Source organism: Suillus clintonianus, assembly GCF_016758775.1.
Source record: "Suillus clintonianus strain FC179 chromosome Unknown DEU56scaffold_4, whole genome shotgun sequence".
Taxonomy (NCBI): domain Eukaryota; kingdom Fungi; phylum Basidiomycota; class Agaricomycetes; order Boletales; family Suillaceae; genus Suillus; species Suillus clintonianus.
This window is the reverse complement of record NW_024539228.1, coordinates 544,869-562,664: the sequence shown is the minus strand read 5'-3', so window position 1 is coordinate 562,664 and position 17,796 is coordinate 544,869. Positions and strand designations below refer to the sequence as shown.

At 49.1% G+C, this 17,796-nt stretch overlaps 9 protein-coding genes across 9 annotated transcripts; 5 read left to right on the top strand and 4 right to left on the bottom strand.

The window, feature by feature from the left end:
• The first annotated feature begins 167 nt into the window (after positions 1-167).
• On the top strand, positions 168-2,267 carry DEU56DRAFT_770107 (Septin-domain-containing protein). The gene is made up of 8 exons (XM_041351387.1): positions 168-460; positions 512-640; positions 690-771; positions 825-959; positions 1,019-1,136; positions 1,187-1,554; positions 1,607-1,853; positions 1,904-2,267. Exons 1-8 carry the CDS (start codon positions 244-246, stop codon positions 1,928-1,930), a joined length of 1,323 nt encoding a protein of 440 aa, XP_041214441.1. The 5' UTR covers positions 168-243; the 3' UTR covers positions 1,931-2,267.
• Positions 2,268-5,762, top strand: DEU56DRAFT_770100 (armadillo-type protein). The gene is made up of 9 exons (XM_041351386.1): positions 2,268-2,405; positions 2,478-2,570; positions 2,621-2,899; positions 2,954-3,044; positions 3,095-4,104; positions 4,160-4,394; positions 4,442-4,855; positions 4,907-5,366; positions 5,426-5,762. Exons 1-9 carry the CDS (start codon positions 2,283-2,285, stop codon positions 5,535-5,537), a joined length of 2,817 nt encoding a protein of 938 aa, XP_041214440.1. The 5' UTR covers positions 2,268-2,282; the 3' UTR covers positions 5,538-5,762.
• Positions 5,763-5,859: 97 nt separating this feature from the next.
• Positions 5,860-7,375, top strand: DEU56DRAFT_877903 (succinyl-CoA-ligase). Its single transcript, XM_041356038.1, has 8 exons — positions 5,860-5,959; positions 6,012-6,127; positions 6,186-6,302; positions 6,355-6,498; positions 6,549-6,675; positions 6,731-7,069; positions 7,121-7,209; positions 7,259-7,375. The coding sequence occupies exons 1-8, from the start codon at positions 5,923-5,925 to the stop codon at positions 7,283-7,285; spliced, it is 996 nt and encodes a 331-aa protein (XP_041214439.1). The 5' UTR covers positions 5,860-5,922; the 3' UTR covers positions 7,286-7,375.
• Positions 7,376-7,388: 13 nt separating this feature from the next.
• DEU56DRAFT_725288 (ankyrin) lies at positions 7,389-8,263 on the top strand (the record flags this gene model as incomplete). The annotated part of the gene is made up of 5 exons (XM_041347857.1): positions 7,389-7,484; positions 7,533-7,776; positions 7,822-7,997; positions 8,047-8,136; positions 8,186-8,263. 5 exons carry the CDS (start codon positions 7,389-7,391, stop codon positions 8,261-8,263), a joined length of 684 nt encoding a protein of 227 aa, XP_041214438.1.
• Positions 8,264-8,497: 234 nt separating this feature from the next.
• DEU56DRAFT_708673 (ribosomal protein S16 domain-containing protein) lies at positions 8,498-8,842 on the bottom strand (the record flags this gene model as incomplete). The annotated part of the gene is made up of 2 exons (XM_041347462.1): positions 8,498-8,548; positions 8,603-8,842. Coding segments are annotated over 2 exons (291 nt in total), but the record flags the coding sequence as incomplete, so codon positions are not given.
• A 73-nt stretch (positions 8,843-8,915) lies between these two features.
• Positions 8,916-9,904, bottom strand: DEU56DRAFT_378175 (like-Sm ribonucleoprotein). The gene is made up of 5 exons (XM_041345932.1): positions 9,710-9,904; positions 9,559-9,654; positions 9,474-9,501; positions 9,350-9,422; positions 8,916-9,287 (listed from the first exon to the last, which is right to left on the bottom strand). Exons 1-5 carry the CDS (start codon positions 9,732-9,734, stop codon positions 9,255-9,257), a joined length of 255 nt encoding a protein of 84 aa, XP_041214436.1. The 5' UTR covers positions 9,735-9,904; the 3' UTR covers positions 8,916-9,254.
• Positions 9,792-12,094, bottom strand: DEU56DRAFT_770082 (armadillo-type protein). Its single transcript, XM_041351385.1, has 6 exons — positions 11,919-12,094; positions 11,681-11,856; positions 11,451-11,630; positions 11,081-11,401; positions 10,195-11,028; positions 9,792-10,145 (listed from the first exon to the last, which is right to left on the bottom strand). The coding sequence occupies exons 1-6, from the start codon at positions 11,950-11,952 to the stop codon at positions 10,092-10,094; spliced, it is 1,599 nt and encodes a 532-aa protein (XP_041214435.1). The 5' UTR covers positions 11,953-12,094; the 3' UTR covers positions 9,792-10,091.
• A 65-nt stretch (positions 12,095-12,159) lies between these two features.
• DEU56DRAFT_770078 (26S proteasome regulatory complex non-ATPase subcomplex Rpn2 Psmd1 subunit) lies at positions 12,160-15,800 on the bottom strand. Its single transcript, XM_041351384.1, has 10 exons — positions 15,632-15,800; positions 15,384-15,571; positions 15,188-15,321; positions 14,757-15,134; positions 14,586-14,708; positions 13,863-14,537; positions 13,147-13,812; positions 12,917-13,096; positions 12,319-12,858; positions 12,160-12,263 (listed from the first exon to the last, which is right to left on the bottom strand). The coding sequence occupies exons 1-10, from the start codon at positions 15,775-15,777 to the stop codon at positions 12,246-12,248; spliced, it is 3,048 nt and encodes a 1,015-aa protein (XP_041214434.1). The 5' UTR covers positions 15,778-15,800; the 3' UTR covers positions 12,160-12,245.
• A 118-nt stretch (positions 15,801-15,918) lies between these two features.
• DEU56DRAFT_948002 (COX6A, subunit VIa of cytochrome c oxidase) lies at positions 15,919-16,796 on the top strand (the record flags this gene model as incomplete). Its single annotated transcript, XM_041359075.1, has 5 exons — positions 15,919-16,045; positions 16,099-16,126; positions 16,176-16,198; positions 16,247-16,419; positions 16,468-16,796. 5 exons carry the CDS (start codon positions 15,919-15,921, stop codon positions 16,492-16,494), a joined length of 378 nt encoding a protein of 125 aa, XP_041214433.1. The 3' UTR covers positions 16,495-16,796.
• Between the last annotated feature and the right edge of the window lie 1,000 nt (positions 16,797-17,796).

The window sequence follows — 17,796 nt, the reverse complement described above, 5'->3', positions numbered from 1 at the left end:
TTATGAACGGCTTGTGCGCGCCGCCTAGGATATCGAATTTGGAAGTAAAAGAAGATTCAGTTACTCGTTTACCGAAAAGCCAAGGGTTTAGCGCGCCACCGAAGCCAAACAAATGCAACACGGGTTTAGACAGAAGTTCAGTGTTTGCTTCATCCTTCTTTCCTTGTCGCAGTCAACCGAAAGTAAATTTTGGACTTTCTTCCAAACCACTTTAAGCCCTTCATCACTGACAGCGACGTCCAGATGGCTGACTCCTACAACTCCCGCGTCGGTGACCTCTCACCCTCTCCAAATGGCTACGGGAACGGTTCCAGTCCGTCGTTGACCCAAACTAACAACGCTGGCATTTCACCCGTCATTCGCAAAAAGCTCATGGGCTACGTCGGCTTCGCCAACCTTCCCAACCAAGTCCACAGGAAGAGCGTCCGCAAAGGTTTCCAGTTCACTACAATGGTCGTCGGTTCGTTGTTTTATGCCAATTTCATGCCCTCAAATATTCACCCTTCTCTAGGCGAGTCGGGTTTGGGAAAGTCTACGCTAATCAACACCCTATTCAACACGCCTCTATACCCTCCCAAGGAGCCCCTTCCTCCTGCAGCTGAACGACCCAAAACGGTTGCTATTGAAAGCATTGGCGCAGGTTAGTGTCCTACGACAGCATGTGAGGCGTCATTAACAGTCCCATCTAGATATTGAGGAGAACGGCGTTCGTCTACATCTCACTGTCGTTGATACCCCCGGTTTTGGTGATTTCGTCAACAATGATGACAGGTATGTAAAAAATTTGGCCATATAAAGAATCTTCCACCTATACGTAATACTAGCTGGAGGCCGATCGTAGAAAACATCGAGTCGCGCTTCGACTCATATCTGGAGCAGGAGAATCGCGTAAACCGGCAGAAGATCGTTGACAACCGTGTTCATGCCTGTCTTTACTTCATTCAGCCCACGGGTCACTCGTGAGCAGTTTTGTTGCCTTTTGTTGTACTTTTTTCTGACACGTTCCATCTCTGTTCAGGCTGAAACAACTCGACATTGAATTCATGCGTCGCTTGCACACCCGAGTTAACCTTATTCCAGTCATCGCCAAAGCCGACACGTTGACGGACGAGGAAATTGTTGCCTTCAAAGCCAGGGTAACTCGCCTGTCCGTGTTGAATTTTATGTTGTCTGACCTTGCATGCAGATCCTTGCAGACATCGCTCACCACAATATACACATCTTCCAGGCGCCCAGCTATGAGAACGAAGATGAAGAAACTCTTGCTGAGGCCGAGGAGATTGCTAGCAAGATTCCTTTTGCAGTCGTTGGTTCGGACAATGTTGTGGACACCACCGACGGTCGTCAAGTCCGTGGACGTGCCTACCCTTGGGGTGTTATTGAAGTCGACAACGAGGAACACTGTGATTTTGTTAAGCTGCGCCAGATGCTCGTCCGGACCTACATGGAGGAGCTGAGAGAATATACGAATGATGTGCTGTATGAAAACTGGCGAAGTGAGAAACTTCTTAGCATGGGTGTCGCCCAGGATTCCAGTGTCTTCAGGGAGATCAAGTAAGTGCCGCTTTTTTGTTCGTGAAGAAAGTCAATTGACATCTTGTTCAAGTCCTTCGGCCAAGATCCAGGAGGAACGCATCCTGCATGAGGCCAAGCTTTCCAAGATGGAGGCTGAGATGAAGATGGTGTTCCAGCAGAAAGTCCAGGAGAAAGAGTCGAAGCTGAAGCAGTCCGAGGAGGAACTTTATGCTCGACACAAGGAAATGAAGGACGCTCTCGACAAGCAGCGCGCAGATTTGGAAGACAAGAAGCGAAGAATCGAGAGTGGTCGACCGCTGACCCCAGAGAAGAATACTGTAAGCCAACAATTCTACCCTAGAATGCTTACTAACTGGCGATTATTTAGACCAAAAATCGTCGCTTCTTGCGGTAGATTCATTTCGTCTTGGTTCTTCCTTATTATTGTTCTCTCTTCGCCCCTTCTTTAGTATCCTTGCTATCGTATATTGCCTTTGCGTTTCACTCGTTACCTTGCCCTCGAACATCCTACACTCTTTTGGATTGATATCCAGGCTTGGCTACCCTCCACCCTTTTAGTACTATGATCAACTTCTTATGCGGAGTTTCTGGGCGTTGAAGGACGTCGAGGGGACGATTGGATTTTATTTCTGTGATGACTGCGCGAGATACCCGGTGTTGCCACTATGTCAATACTGATAAACAGATAACCTTTGAGTGTCAGAGCTTAATGAGATTTGATCACAAACCACGACGAAGACTCAATCATGGCTGATAATCAGTCCGCTAATATTCAAGCTCTGTTGTCCGCTTTAAATGTGTTCACTCGTGCGCCTGACAAGACTTCCTTGGAGAACGCGAATTCCTGGCTGCAGGATTTCCAACACTCTGTAAATGCACTTTCGCCCTTCGCCCGATCTTCCAAGCCGGTCATCTGACTTCGTCCATCCGCCCTGTCCTAGCCCGAAGCATGGTCGACATGTAACGTCCTCCTGCTATCCCCTGATGCGCCCCCAGCGGCCAAGCTCTTCGCCGCGCAGACTTTCAGGTCAAAAGTCAGTCTATGATGATTCATTTCTGTATACCACTGAAGTACCCCCGACAGGTTACTTATGATCTACATCAAGTAGATCCATCAAATCTTCTTCCCCTCAGGGACACTCTTGTCACTGCGCTGGAGAGATATCAGAGCGGTCCGAAGACCATCATCACACAGTTGTGTCTGGCTCTTTCAGGGCTTGCCCTGCAACTCCCAGCTTGGGACAATGCTCTACAGAATATCGTCGAGATATTTGGGGCGAACCCTGCAACGGTTCCTGTGCTTCTGCAATTTCTAACCATCCTTCCCGAAGAAGTGTCAGGGAACACAAGGATACCTGTGACCGTGAGTGGCGCATAGTTAGTCGCTAGCTTTAAGAGGTTTTCATGATCCCAACAGGATGATGAATATCGCGAAAGGTCTGCAAAACTCCTTTCAGACAACTCTGAGCAGGTATTGGAGCTACTGTCCATGTACTTGCAGGCACCTGGTTGGTTCTTTTATTTAGCCGCCAAAGGTCATTGATTACATGTTTTGCAGGTGTTACGCACGCCGTTCAAGGCCAAATCTTTGATTGCCTTCGCAGCTGGTTAGTCGCAGGAGAAATCAATATGTCAGCGTTTGGGAAGTCTCCTTTGCTTGCATTTGCGTTCGAGGCCCTAGCTTCGGAGGAACTTTTCGACTCGGCAGTTGACGTCGTCTGTGAAATGATACACGAGACGCAAGAAATCGACGACAATATGCCCGTGATTGAACTTATCGTTCCTCGCGTCATTGCCTTGAGGTCTCGACTGGAGGATCAGAAGGATGATCCGGAAAAGATTCGAGGCTACGCAAAGATATTTGCGGAAGCGGGTGAAACGTACCGGCTGCTCATTCTTCAGCACACCGACACATTTTACCCTATCGTTGAGGCAATTGGCCAGTGCTCAGCCTACCCTGACCTCGATATTGTGCCCATCACTTTCCCCTTCTGGATGCGGCTGGCTCAGACTATCGGCAAGAAGTCGTCTATTTCGCCACTATTTGGGGAAGCGTACAAGGCGTTGATGGGAGTTGTCATCCGCCATTTGCATTTCCCTCCTGATCTCACCTCTATGACGGGCCAAGAGGCGGATAACTTCCGCTCGTTTAGACATGTGATGGGAGACACTCTCAAGGACTGTTGTCTAGTTCTTGGTGCAGATGCCTGTCTTCTTTCTGCTTACGGGCTCATTACTATGGCGCTCTCTCGCGGCCCACAGTCCATCTCTTGGCAAGAAATCGAGGCCCCTCTCTTCGCTATGCGCTCCATGGGTGCCGAAGTTGATGTGATGGACAACACCGCTGTGCCCAAGATTATGGATCTCATTCCCTCCCTTCCGATTCATCCTCGAGTTCGCTATGCTGCACTGCTCATCATATCGCGTTACACCGAATGGATCAACCGTCACCCGGACTACATTGCATACCAACTCCAGTACATCTCAGCAGGCTTTGAAGATCCTGATCCTGAAGTCAGTGCCGCTGCAGGGCAAGCGTTGAAGTACTTGTGCCAAGATTGTAAACAGGTGAGACCGAGTATCACCTTTGTGATCAAGTTTTATTTTACCAACGCACTTCCAGCATTTGATCGAATTCCTTCCCACTCTGCATACTTTCCTCACAACAACCGGAGCAAAGCTAGCTCAAGACGATCGGCGGCAAGTATACGAGGCTATAGCTTACGTGATTTCTGCAATGTCCATGGAGAAAGCTGCGGAGTCCCTGCGGACATTTTCGCTCGATATTCTGTCTCAAATACATGCCATAAGTAGCAAATCGACAGCAGTCACCAAACAAGAACTCAAGGAAGTCGGATGTAAGTTTCGTGAATCGCGCCGAGATCTGGCTAACGCCTGTTTCCAGATGGTTTGGAAAACCTGGAGGTCATGTTGCATGTTGTAGGACCCTTTGGAGACCAGCTACCTGCCGCCTGTCAGAACAGCTGTCAAGAGGCGTGGTCGATTTTTGACACCTTCATTTCCAAGTTTGCATTTGACTATGACACCTCTGAGAGAGCTACTCGCGTACTTCGTCACGGCATTACGCTATTTGGCCAGTCCGCTCTTTCAGTTGCATCATCTGTCTTATCACGGATGGTGACGTCCTTCGAGGCAACTGGCTTCTCGTCTTTCTTGTGGATTTCTGGGAAATTTGTAGGGAGGTTTGGTAACGAGTCGGACCCAGCGTTGCGAAATGCTTTTCAAACACTGTACGAGAGGGCGACCAACAAAGTTGTTGGTCTCTTACAATCAAAGGATCCAAGAGATATCCCTGATGGTGAGTCCTTTTCGTTCCAATTCTGGCCGTAGCTGACTCTGTTTTAACAAGTGTTGGAGGATTATGTTCAGCTATTGCTCCAGCTCATACGGATGGCTCCGGACGTTTTCTTCCAGTCCAGCGCATTCCCGCTGGCATTCCGAGCCACCATGGCTGCCCTCACTTTAATTCATTCTGACCTCGTCTTTGCATCCTTAGATCTCTTCCGCGACATCCTTACTCACGAGAGTCTAACTCCTAGTTCGTCGCCACCTCCCAAGTTCCCCATCTACTCTTCCGCCATCAAGGCCGTCATGGAAAAGGAAGGATTCGAGTTCGTCGGCTACATGCTCTCGGGCCTTGTCGGAGACTTCCCTGAAGACTCTACTGCTGTTGTTGTCACCATTTTCCGCGCCGTAGCGCTTTTATGGTCTACGCAGCTAGTCGCATGGCTGCCACCTATTCTGCAACAGCTTCCTCCATCCAGTGCCCCGAACCAAACGAAGCAGCAGTTTTTATTGGATGTGACCAAGTGCGTGTATCTCACAAATCCCTTTAGTGACTGTGGTATTAAAGCCGACTGATTGTTAGCGCGTTGAACGCCGCCCAATACGACAAGGTCAAGTATTCCATTCTAGCACTCCACCGAGCCTCGCGCAAGGCTCGAGATCGCAGACGTGTAACTCCCCTTAACCAAGCGTGAGATTCAAGTGAGGAAAGCTTTCTCGTCGGTAACGATGGACCGGGGGTGTAGCGAAGAGAAGAGATGTGCATACTTACAGAGCTGTAATAGGAATCTTGTACATGGCTAAAAATGTTTATCACTCGCCTGCGAACGGTTACTAGTATCTTCCACTAGGCGTTACGTCTGAGGGAACGTTGCTCACGGAAAGTCCAAACACGCAGACATGGCAAGCAATGAACACAGTCAGGTCTGACTTAGGAACGCCAGGAACGCGAGAGTATCTCATGGCAAAGTGCCAAATCGGGCAATATCGGGTTTTGGTGTTTTGGCACGGCGGGCGGGTTGTCACAGATCACAGCGTAGCGGAGAGACTTTGCTTTTCTTTCCAACACCACGTCCACTAATGCTTCGTCGTTCAGGTCAATCCTTTGCTTCTGACCGTACGTTCTTTTTCTTACTTTGCAATAGCAACTGAAACTTGATGCTCTCTAGTCGGTCGCCGCTCCTTCTCGGTTTCGGCTTCTCGAAAGAGTTATGCTGACACCATACACAACCTACGTATTCACAAAGACACCAAAGTACTCTGTCAAGGTTTTACTGGAAAGACGGTGAGCTCTCGATGCTTTCCTTAGAGCCCAATGCGCGAAGAATTTATCATCGGAACAGGGAACCTTTCACGTGAAAGAGGCTTTAGCTTATGGAACGAACATGGTTGGGGGTGTCTCCCCAAAAAAAGCAGGCCAGACGCATCTTGGCCTCCCTGTGTTCGGTAGTGTCCAGGAGGTACGAAGGGATCCATTGTTGTTCTGTCGACTGTCTTCATCCTATCGAACAGGCCGTTCGGGCAACAAAACCTGATGCAACCATCCTTTACGTTCCTCCTCCCACTGCTGCTGATGCCATCATTGAGGCCATTGAGAACGAGATTGGTTTGATTGTTTGCATAACGGAGGGTATTCCCCAGGCCGATGAAATCAAGGTAGACTATTTTTGCGATACATCAAAGCAGTTTATGAACTTTATATTTAGGTCATGAATGCCTTGAAAAGCCAATCTAAATCTCGTCTCGTTGGGCCCAACTGCCCCGGTATCATCAACCCACTAGGTTGCAAAATGGGCATCCAGCCTGGTCACATCCACAAGCCAGGAAAGATCGGTATGTCCCTACCAAAAGGTTTGTTTTGATCTCCTGCCTCATTGACGTACTCCAGGAATCGTTTCGCGTTCTGGAACCCTTACATACGAAGCTGTTGCCCAGACCACCGGTGTTGGTCTCGGCCAATCACTCTGTATTGGCATTGGTGGCGATCCATTCCCTGGCACTCAGCACATAGATGCCCTCAAAGTTTTCATGCAAGATGATGCGACTGAGGGTATTGTTGTCATCGGTGAAATCGGTGGTTCTATGGAAGAAGAGGCTGCCGATTACCTCGAAAAATACAACAAGACTCGTGCCAAACCCAAACCTGTCGTTGGGTTCATCGCGGGACGCACTGCTCCCCCTGGGAGACGCATGGGCCACGCTGGTGCTATCATTTCTGGCGGCAAAGGTATGAACCATCAATTTTTATTTGCCCTTCAACTGAGTTTTGGGATTGTAGGCGCTGCAGTAGACAAGGTTGCTGCTCTTGAGAGAGCTGGTGTTATAGTGACAGACAGCCCTGCAAAGATCGGTGCTGAGATGCTTAAGGTTTGTCCAGCTTTGATTGCTTGCAATGGTATACTGACTTTCGGGCAAGGCAATGAAGGCGGCAGGTCTCGTATAGATAGATCTTACGGCTATACCAGTGTACCACAGTTCAATCTATTATTCTTATTAGGCCAATTATCTGCTAGGAGCTTACATAATGGTGTATCAATCGTTCATCGATGTCATTTACTCCGTCCCTAGCCATAGATGAAGCAGCTAGCTATGTATCGTCCGCACCGTCCCTCTCAAAGGTTTCAAATACCATCAAGCTCGAGGTCAATATAGTATTCTTGACTTTTACCCATTCTCTGACTTGTTCACAGCTCTATGGTCTATTCAAGTATCTCAAAGTGGCCCCGAAGCCACAGGGCTCAAGGCCATCGATCTTTGATATGACAGGACGCGCAAAGTGGGACGCGTGGAAAGCGGCGAGCGATGGGTATGAGAACAATAGCCACGCCGCGGCCCAGCGGTATCTAGTAATCGCTCAGGAACTGGGATGGAAACCAGGTTCTACTCCCAGCAGTGCGCCTGGGAAGCGATCGGAGGATGGAGGTGCGGATGCAGGTGTGTGGAATGACTCTACTGGCTCGGAGTCATCCAAGTCTTCAGGTGGTGGTGGCGGCGGCGGCGGCATGGGGACATCTGTCAGCTCATTGGCCAAGCCGGGCCCAGATTTGGGTGAAGCTCAGACGTTGCATGGATTAGCTATCGCGGGAGATGCAAAGAAGTTGATGGCGTTCTTGCTTGTGAATCCAGCGGTCGATATAAACGCACGCGATGAATTTGTGCGTTTCACCAGTGCTTCTCTCCATAAAACTGAAGTTCCAGTGACAGGATTATACCGCCCTTCATTTGGCCTGTGATAGAGGAAACTTGCCAGTAGTCCAGGTATTACTGAGCAAGGGAGGGGATCCTCTGTTGAAAGTAAGGCATAGAACCTTATAATTCGAATACTGACCTCGTGATCGGGCAGGATCCCGACGATTACACTGCAGCGGAGCTGGCTCAGGTAGCTGGACATCAAGAGATATACGACTTCCTGAATAAATAGCAGATTTTAAAGGCTGTTTGAATGATAATGCAATTATGACCCCAAACTACGTATGCGAGGCTGTGGTGGTAATATATGACTTCCTCCTCGCTTTTAACAGACGGCGGAACGAACCCACCCCAAAGCGACGTCGAGTTGCTCAAAATCCCTCAGATACCACGAGGACTATGATGTAGGTGAAGTCGTTCCACTCGAGCCAGAGGCACTGTCTTTCGACAATTCTGTACCAAATTTTGGACCCACAACCTTCGGGTGATACTTGGAGTCCGGGGGTAATACACCACCCTTGAATATTTACCTTAGCACCAACAAGTGTACGAATAACAAAGGCGGACTTACGCATTCCAATAGCTTGACTACAGATTTACTAGGCAGTGCCCCAACACCCAGCCAGTATTTTATTCTATCCACACTCCATTTGACAGTCTTGTGTGCCTCCCCGAGCTTAAGAGCAGGATCGTAGATGCCCAATAGCTCCATAGGCTTTGCATCTCGTCTTGTGCGTTGGTTGATGGCGACTAAATGGAATATACGGTTGTGTCTCCGGCCGTGCATGGCCATCCTGAGGCGTACAGTCATAGTGAGTAACGCAGCGGTAGTACGCTTGCAAGTTGGAAGAGAGCAGACACCTGAGTAAAGCTGTATTTACTACTGTTTGGTCAGACGTGTTTTCCATGTACGCGTCGAGCGCGGGCAGGCGCGAGCTCGGCCTGTGTTCACGACTTCAACTTTATCGCACAAAACTCTAGGCCACTGTACATTTTTGTACAAACCGTGGATTGCAGTGAATGGGGCAATAAGTTTTCTAGATTATACATATAGTTGGTGGATGAAAGGATGTGATGTTCGTAATGTCCAGTAACATCACCGAGGTCTACCGTACCTGCTCGTACAGCAGGGTACAAGTTTTAGTGAAGAGTTCCCCTACAAGCAGCCCAAGTTAATCTGAGAATGCAAGAGCCAAGTGTTGTCTTTTCCATTGTTGTATCTTTCATGACTCGGGACCTTCGCTGCCTGGAATTAACTGGGGAGGCGGACATCCGAGTCAGTCTCCACCCCAACGTCCAGTGAAAGAGCATCACAGACCATACAAATGTTGTTGCCGTTGAGAAGCGTCTGCGCAAGCCGTGTTTTCTTTCTTCCCTGAGGCGTTGTCTCGCTGAGGACGACCATCAGCAACAAGAAACCACCATCATCCAGTCTCACTGACTATTCTGTTACATCCTCTAGGACCATGTCTGCGTGTAGACGTATTCAAAACCAGCTTATCGCATATGAATCAGTGGGCGACTCACTCACGAAATCGTCGAAGCCGAGCAGCGTCCCAGTAAACTCACGATCAGTCTTCATGATAACCCATATGCGGGATCCAATGCATCTGTCAATCAGCTCTGCGACGCGGCTGTCAGGAAGATGACCAGTGGTCTTTGTTGTCTTTGTACTCGCCTAATGGGAGGATTTGAGAAGCCATGACGGTAGAGCTTGTGGTGGCGCAAAGCAAGACAGACAAGTCGTGTCGCACCAGCACTCAGAATCAATGTTGTAAATTTCATGTATCGCATAACGGGCATCGTAGTGGTTACCAATAATCATCACTATCAGGTACTATACTGAATCATTTTCTTGTGCTCTGGCATACATTGTTCTGTCATAAAGGAATTTGCGTCCGTTAGACGCGTTACATGTAACATACCGCACAAGCGCAAAGAGTAAGACGATATCACGGGGTTGCAAACAGAATGAAGAGTTGATCGATAATGGTTGGTGCAAGATATAAGTGACAGTACCACACAGTGGAAGAGATAGGCGAATCAACAAGACCAACAATTTACTGCTGGCCGAAACTGAAACCTCCTTGAGGAGCAGTGACATCTGAGTGGAACTGCATAGATGATTAGTACACGAAAAAAGTACCATATCAGCGCACTTACAGCAAATGCACCACTAGCATCAACGTTAGGTGCGCTTATTGCTGCATCACCTTCCTCCTCATCTGGGAAGTACTTGTCCATGATATTGAATGCCTTCTTATATATCTCCAGGTTGTCGTGCGATTGGAGGTTGTGGATGGTGATCATACCGCCTGCCTCTTCGACATATAGAGCATATTGGTTGACGGATCCGGGACCTCCAGCCTGCTTATCCGTCTCGCCGACTTTCAGAATGTTATCGAGACCATCAAGGGCAACTTGAATAATCTTGTTATCCATCATGGTGAGCAGATCACAGAGCGGCTTGATACAGCCTTGCGAGACGAGATAGCGGATCTGCGCTGGTTCGTGAAGGCCCCCGGACGTTGCGTTCGAAATTGCCCAGCAGGCCTCCTTCCGCGTTTTAAAGTCGGCATTGGAAAGGATGTTGATAAGTGGGGGAATAATATTGGCGTCAATGACTGACTGAATCTGGGGAGGCGACCCAGCGGTGACGTTGGAGATTGTCCAACACGCTTCTTTCCTGATACCCTCTTTGGGGGAAGATAGCAATGAAAGAAGAGCGGGCAAGGCCCCAGACGCGATAACGACCTGAGTCTGAAGATCATCTCCAGTTACAATGTTGCCGATTGAGCGAAGAGCGGGCGTTTGTACAGAAGTTGAACTGTGCATGAGTAGATCAACGAGACGCCGACATACAGCTGACTCGATAACTGCTTGGATCTTGTCGTTCGAACCGTCTGAAAGGTATGAAATAGCCCAGCAAGCATCAATCAAAATTTCGTCATCGAGCGAGTAAATGAGTTTGGTCAAGACCGTCAACGCAGGAGAGATCTGGTGGAAGATGTCAACATCGTGTGCATACAAGCCATGATTTGTCACAAACCAATTCCCAGTCGGGCTGAGGGTTTTTGCCCCTGCAGAAGTTACTCAAGGTCCACGTAGCGTTCCTAAGCATGCTAAGTTTGTGATTTTCGCTCAACAAAGTCAAGAGTGGCCTCAGCGCCCCTTGTTGCAGGACGTAATCTCTGCATTGTGGGCTGTCACCCGCAATGTTCCCGAGGGCCCATACTGCTTGCTCACGAACATCGAGAACCGGAGATGACAGGAGATTGATGAACTCAGGGACGGCTCCAGCGGAGATAACAACTTGAGTGTGCTCGGCAGTACCAGAGGCTATATTTGTGAGCGCCCAGGCAGCCTCGAACTGTAGACCGATTAGCATCGACTAAATGGTGAGGCACGGGACAATGTACCTGCAACATGGAAGCACCAGTCCGAAGGAATTCAACGAAACGGGGCACAACACCACACTCGATGACTTTCTCGATTGGAGGGTTCCTCTCCTTTGACAGCAGTTTCCGGAACTTCGTGGTTGCATCCAACTGGCGATCAGGATCATTGGAGAACACGCCACTAATCATTTCCTCCGCAAGCTGCAAGCATGTTCAAAAGAAAATCCTGAAGCAGATGAGAGTGTACGCACTGGAGGCTCCCAATTGCTTGTTGTCGCTTCTTCGTCTGAGTCGGCTGAAGCTGAGGGGAGGAAATTACGCCTCTTCGCGATATTCTCCTCGCGCTTCTGCCTTCTGATCTCAACCTGCTGCTCCTCTCTGCGACGCCTAAGATCGTCTTGCTTCAAACCGCCCTTGTTCTTATAGTCTGATCAAACACGCGTCTTCAGCAACTGATATCAAGAGAAAAAAAAAGTGAAAGAGGCATACTAGCTCTGCGATGTTCCATAGTACGTGACTCCATGATGGATGACTGGATCGTAAAATCTAAGAAATGATGGAAGGGAGAGAGAGAACCAGAAAGAAGATCAAGATGTTGAAAGCCCTCGCGTCACAACAAAGGATAAAGCATTATCAGCCACACGTGACATTGTCACATCCGTCACACTAGTGACTCGATCAGTCACGTCACGAATTTACATAATTTACGAAGTCACAAAAAGCTGTGTCGCCGCGAATATATTATAACTCAATCACACGACAAGTTTCTAGAATGAAAATGTTCGATTGAAGTAAGAATACAGCGTGGATAATAGTTTACGAGTCAAACGGGTACTAGCAGAATATGTTTAGTCTCTCGGGATGGACATCCTTGTTAATGATCGCTTACCTCAAATGATTCTGGGGGATCGACATCTGGCGAATTCTCATCTAAAGCGATGTGGAAATCTCTCGAAGGTCGGGCGCGGTTTACGATGGCTTGTGGTTGCGCATGTCCGTTCTCAGTTGGTGCTGGTTCCACAGCGGGAGGTTCGAACGAAATAAACTCTGCCTCCGTGTCTGGCCTCTCATCCACCATCATGAGGATACCACCCCCACCCGCGTACCGCTCTGAGGCAACACCAGATGGCGCTTTTCTGGCACCAGCGTTCGGGTTCCCTTTGCCACCAGTCTTGGGCGGGACTGTATTCAACGATACCGGACGAACGGGTTGATACCGTCCTTCAGGGGGGAAGCTGATGTAGGCGAGCTGCGTAGGAGTAACACGAGAGAAGTTTGCAACATTCTCTGAGGAAGGTTCTGATTTTCGCTTTGGCTTAACATCTTCCGGAGTGTTGGTCGAGGGCGAGCCATCCGTAAGCTTGCCCGAAGGAGCCTCTTCACCTTTCATTTCAACATCGCCGTCCTTCTTTGGCTCGGGCTTCTCGTCCTGAAATTTCATATAGATAAGTAAGGAAATACCCGGCTGTAAAGGCAACCACGCGTACCGTATCCATAGCGTCTGCATCAGCAGCTGCTTTTTTCTTTTCTCTCGCTTTGACCTTGGCAGTTGTCGAAAGAACTGCGGTAGCCGCTTTAGCGAAGGTTTCCCGTTTGGGAGGTGTGGCGGGAGGAGGATAGGCGAAAAGACTGGGTTTAGCATTGGAAACAAACTCGAACTTTGGCACCTGAATTCTGGTTAAGTGAAAGTGACCCAAAGACGTTGCATGGTGCTCACCTTTAGGTCTTCATTCAAGCCAATAATGGCGGTCGGTTCAAACGCGAGGCACGCGCAGTGTGCCAATGGATACCAGTACCAGAACTGGCAGAACATGGCCATGCCAACGATCGCGTTCGTGTTTTTGCTTCCCGCTCGGCTCTGCAAGCTAATGGTGACGTTGCGGCCACCAGCATCTATCAAACCTTGCCCAATGGCAGCACCGAAACGTGCCATGGGGTCTTCGTGCTTGTCAGACACCACCTTAGTGTAGAGGGCGCGGGTTGAGGACATGGAAGGAGACGAGGCTTCTGATTGTTGAACTAAGATCATACCAAGAGCAATGAAGGCACCCTGTCGCACGAAGTCGACGCCGTCCTTGGTCATGGGCTCAAGGATCTCAACAGCATCTTGAAGACCGGTGCCTGCGCATGCGATACCCAGGGCTAGGGTTGCACCACAACGAACGTGTGGGTTGTAACTTTCACTGAGGAGCTGAACGATTCGGGGGACTTGACCTGGGTTCTTGAACAGGAGGAAGGCGAGTGAGGTCACAGCTGCCCTCCGAACATCATCTGAGGTGTCAGAGACTGCAATGTGCAGGAGCTGCCGGACTGCGTCGTTATTTGACGTCCCTGCGTAAGCCAGCGCAAGAGTGTAGACACCACCATAACGTAAAATAGGGTCCTAGATGGACACTTTAATAAGAGCGCTGGTGGTCATGGCAAATTCTTTACCTTTTCAGCCAAAAGAGTTGTAATAGTAGAGTCGGCCTCCTCTTGTCGACCATAGAAGATGAACGCCAGTCCCATAGCCAAACCGCGGATGATCTTCTCGTGTTGTGTCTCTCTAGCATATGTTAACATCTCCTCTGCGGAGGTCCGGTCTGCAGATCCAAGCATCACGAGACCCATGGCATAACCAGCTGCTTCGCCAGCCACGGCGGAATCGGTGAAAAGTGTCTCCTTCAGATCATCGTATGCGTCGGAGCTTCTTCCGCCCATTCCTGAAATACCAAGGCCAAGAGCGGCACCATGCTGCACAACCTCACCCTGAGCGGTTTTCATGGTCTCGCGTAGGTAGTTCTCAACGGGTTGGCCGCTACCACAGCCAGCGTTGATCAAGCCAAGAGCATAAAGAGCACCACCCTCTGAGAAGGCGGCCCCTTGGATCTGGCTCTCTCCTCCTGCCTGGGGGAGGTATGGGCCAAGAATGTTCATCCCCTCTTCGAAATAACCCTTGTGGATGACACCGAGGGCGGCGGTCGTAGAAAATTTGGCCCAGTTAGATGCTAAACCGAGCCATTCAAGGTTTTCGCGAAGGAACACGTCGGAAGTTGTTCCAGCGTGCATGAAGGCGTTCTGCAGAGTGACCGCCGTATGGTATATAGACGTCCGGGCCTCAAGAACGTCCTGGCGACAAATATTAACGACGATTTAATCTATAACGAGAATACTCACTTTCGTGTTCCTTAGAACCAGCATGTCTACCTTATTATTGCGCTTCAAGAATTCCAGGTATAGTTTGACAGACTCTTGCCCATCCAGGATTTTACGGAGCTTGTCGTATATGTCTTGGGTTTCCTAGAGAAAAACTTAATAAATTACTAGCAAGTAGATACCAAAACTCACCTCCTTGCCCTCAGGTAAGTCGGCCTTCACCCCTTGCAAGAATTCCCGAGCACCACCCTCAACCAAGTCGAATGCGAATTGATATGCAAGCAGCCGCTCCTTCGGAACGAGGGAAGTCAGGAGTGGAACGACAAGTGATGGTCGATTGAGGGTGACTAGTAGCCTAGCAAGGGCATGAATGTGCGGAGATTTTGAAAGTGATGTGGGAGGAGGGAAGAGAGGTAGAAGGAAATTGAGGACTTGGTCACGGTAGGAGAGGGAGAAGCCTGTATCCAAAACAGCTTCCATCGTGTACGAGAGAAGGGAGACGTCATGTGTCAAGTCATATATACGGTTCACAACATCGAGACGATGAGACTCCAGTGCAATGCCAATTGCCTGCCCGCAAACGGTCAGCTCGGAGTAGGTAGCATCCACGACAGTTGTTTTACCTGGCGGTACTCCCCCTCTTCAATGCAGCGATCAAAAATACTTTCTATAATAGCTTGTAGTCGATGATCAATCTTTGTCGAGCTCCCGGAAGGCTCTTCAGTGCGCAAGGTAACATATCGGTCAATTGCGTTGGCTTGGAGGTGGGTAAACGGCGTAAGTTGATATATGGGCCAGAGCAACCGGTCTGACACTCACATATCACTGTCTCGACATATTCGCCTGCGCCATGTGCGCGAGCCTCAGCTTGGAACGCGCTCCCTGCGCCCAAGGCAAAGGACAAGGCTTCGTCATACTCTCCCAAGAAATAATACACTTTGCTAGCCAGCAAAGCAGCGCTATGGCGGGCTGCTATTGGAAGTTCATCGGACTCGTACAAGCTTTCTCTGAGAATGAATTCCGAGGTCAGAATCGACTAGTGCGCAGTGAGCGATGGCAGTCCATACATGAGTGCAATGTGCTCCGAAATTTCTGCCCAAAACTGAGGAACAAGGGGAATTAGTGCTTTGAGAGCATGTTGCTTGAATACGGTGTCTGGTTCTTGTAGGAGAGCGAGCACGCCAGCTGCTGAAGATTGGGAACGGATGACCATGACTTTCAAGTCAAAGAATACTATGAGACGCGTCACCTTTCATCACGCTACACACGGACAAGTCTTTCAATCGGAGATTCAATTCACCTGCCCGACCTCATCCGCCTACAATATTCACTGCATAACATTTAACATTGATTCATGTTTACTCGCACCGCCGTCCGTGTTGTTGCTCGCGCAGCTCCCAGAGGTTCTCGCGCAGCCTCTGTCGATGCAGGTGCCAGTGATTTTTTTGCAAAGCGTGAAGCAATCAGGGCCCATGCTGCAGGTTTGCACAAGTACTGTCTTGCGGATATAATCGATACTTAGTTAACCTGACAGAAACTACTCAGCTTTGGCGCAGAATAAGGTTAGCCCAACATTCCCTACGTATTTTGTCCGTACTGAAATCATGCAAGCTTCTTTGTTTGCGTCCCAGCCAGTGCGTTTTGACACCGGCTATATCTTTGGTCTGCTCACTCCATTTTAGCCATCGTCTGCGCCCTTTGGGTGCGTAACGTGGAGGCTGAACATGCCGAGCACATAGAACACATAAAGGCAGAACATGACGGTCACCTCCCCGAAATCCCCAAGTACGAATACATGAACCGTCGTCTCAAGCCTTACCCTTGGGGTATGAACTCGCTGTTCTTTAACCCACATGTAAGCTGTTCAACTGTTTTAGAGTTTGTCTAAACTTATCATTTGTAGGCCAACAAAGACCTGTCGGAGGAGTGATTTTGTTTCGTCCTCGGTAGACTATGATGCAATTTCATCTCGTTCAACAATTTCAGAGACCTTGCTGTCTCCACTATTTTGGTCGGTGTGACAGTCGTAACTTCCTGGCGTTATATCTGCCTCCATGGCTTCGACTGATTACTGACATCGACATCACTGCCATAATACAAAAGTGTGATTGAAAATTTAAAGGCAGGGAATGCACGCTGTGCACCAGCAACTCTAATTGCCCTTCAATTGGAGGGCTTATATGGGTATTCCAGGTGTCTAGACGTCAGTGCAGGGGTCTTGCTCCGCACATGCGATGCTTGGAATTCTGCTGCACCGTGCTTCTTGCAAGCCAAAAAATTCGTCTCCCAGCCTATGCAGAATCTTACGAGCAGTTCTCGTCGTCAGGAAACCATGCTTATGATAAGAGATAGATGAGATCAGGGACAAAAACCGTTGGAATTTCAGTACGTCTGAACTTGCACTCGCGAGTGGGGTTGAGCTCATCGTGTCTGCAGGAAAGCATGTCAGCTACGATGAAGACTGAAAGCTATTCCTCCTTCATTGTTGTTTGTAACATAGTGCCCGTGTATCTTTGTGAGGTTCGTGGCAAGGATACGCACTTCTTCAAATGACTTGGACATAATTTCTAGTGGGACGACCCGAATGATCTCGGTAGAGCCGATACTTTACCGCAAACTTGATGCTGATATTGAAAGCTCATAGTGCATCAGTCCCAATATTTGTCCAGTGTCCCTGTAAGTCATTCGTCCATCGGCGGAGTACTATAAGCTGGAGGTCGCACAGTCGTCATGGGATCTTGATGAGGCACCCACTGCCGTCGACAGCGTGGGCTGTGGACTTTCGACCATGCTATCTATCATGTTTATACTTGCGGAAGGTGGACCAAGGCCCTAAGGATTGTGGACAATAGAAAAGTAAAGGCAAGACGCAACAAAATTGATGGTTAGTACAAGGTGGCACCAAAGACATGGGACCGCACTGAGCCGGATTACTGATTGAAAGGCACGAAAAGTGTCGGGATTGAAGGCATAGGTGACAATGACTAGGTCGACTTAACAACCACTGCAGGAGATGTGCAAGCACTTTAAATTAGTTCCACTGGGTGGCCCACCTATTTATGCCAGAGGCTTTCACTCTTGACCGCCCAATTTCAGTCCTCTAAACGTCTTCACTGCGGCACTATATCTCTTCATTCTCACCGCGTAAAGAGCTGTTTATCACCGCCTCGGGCCCTCCTGTCCCTTGTAAGTTGTAGACCCCACTGGGGTTTGACAAGTACCGTGAAATTAG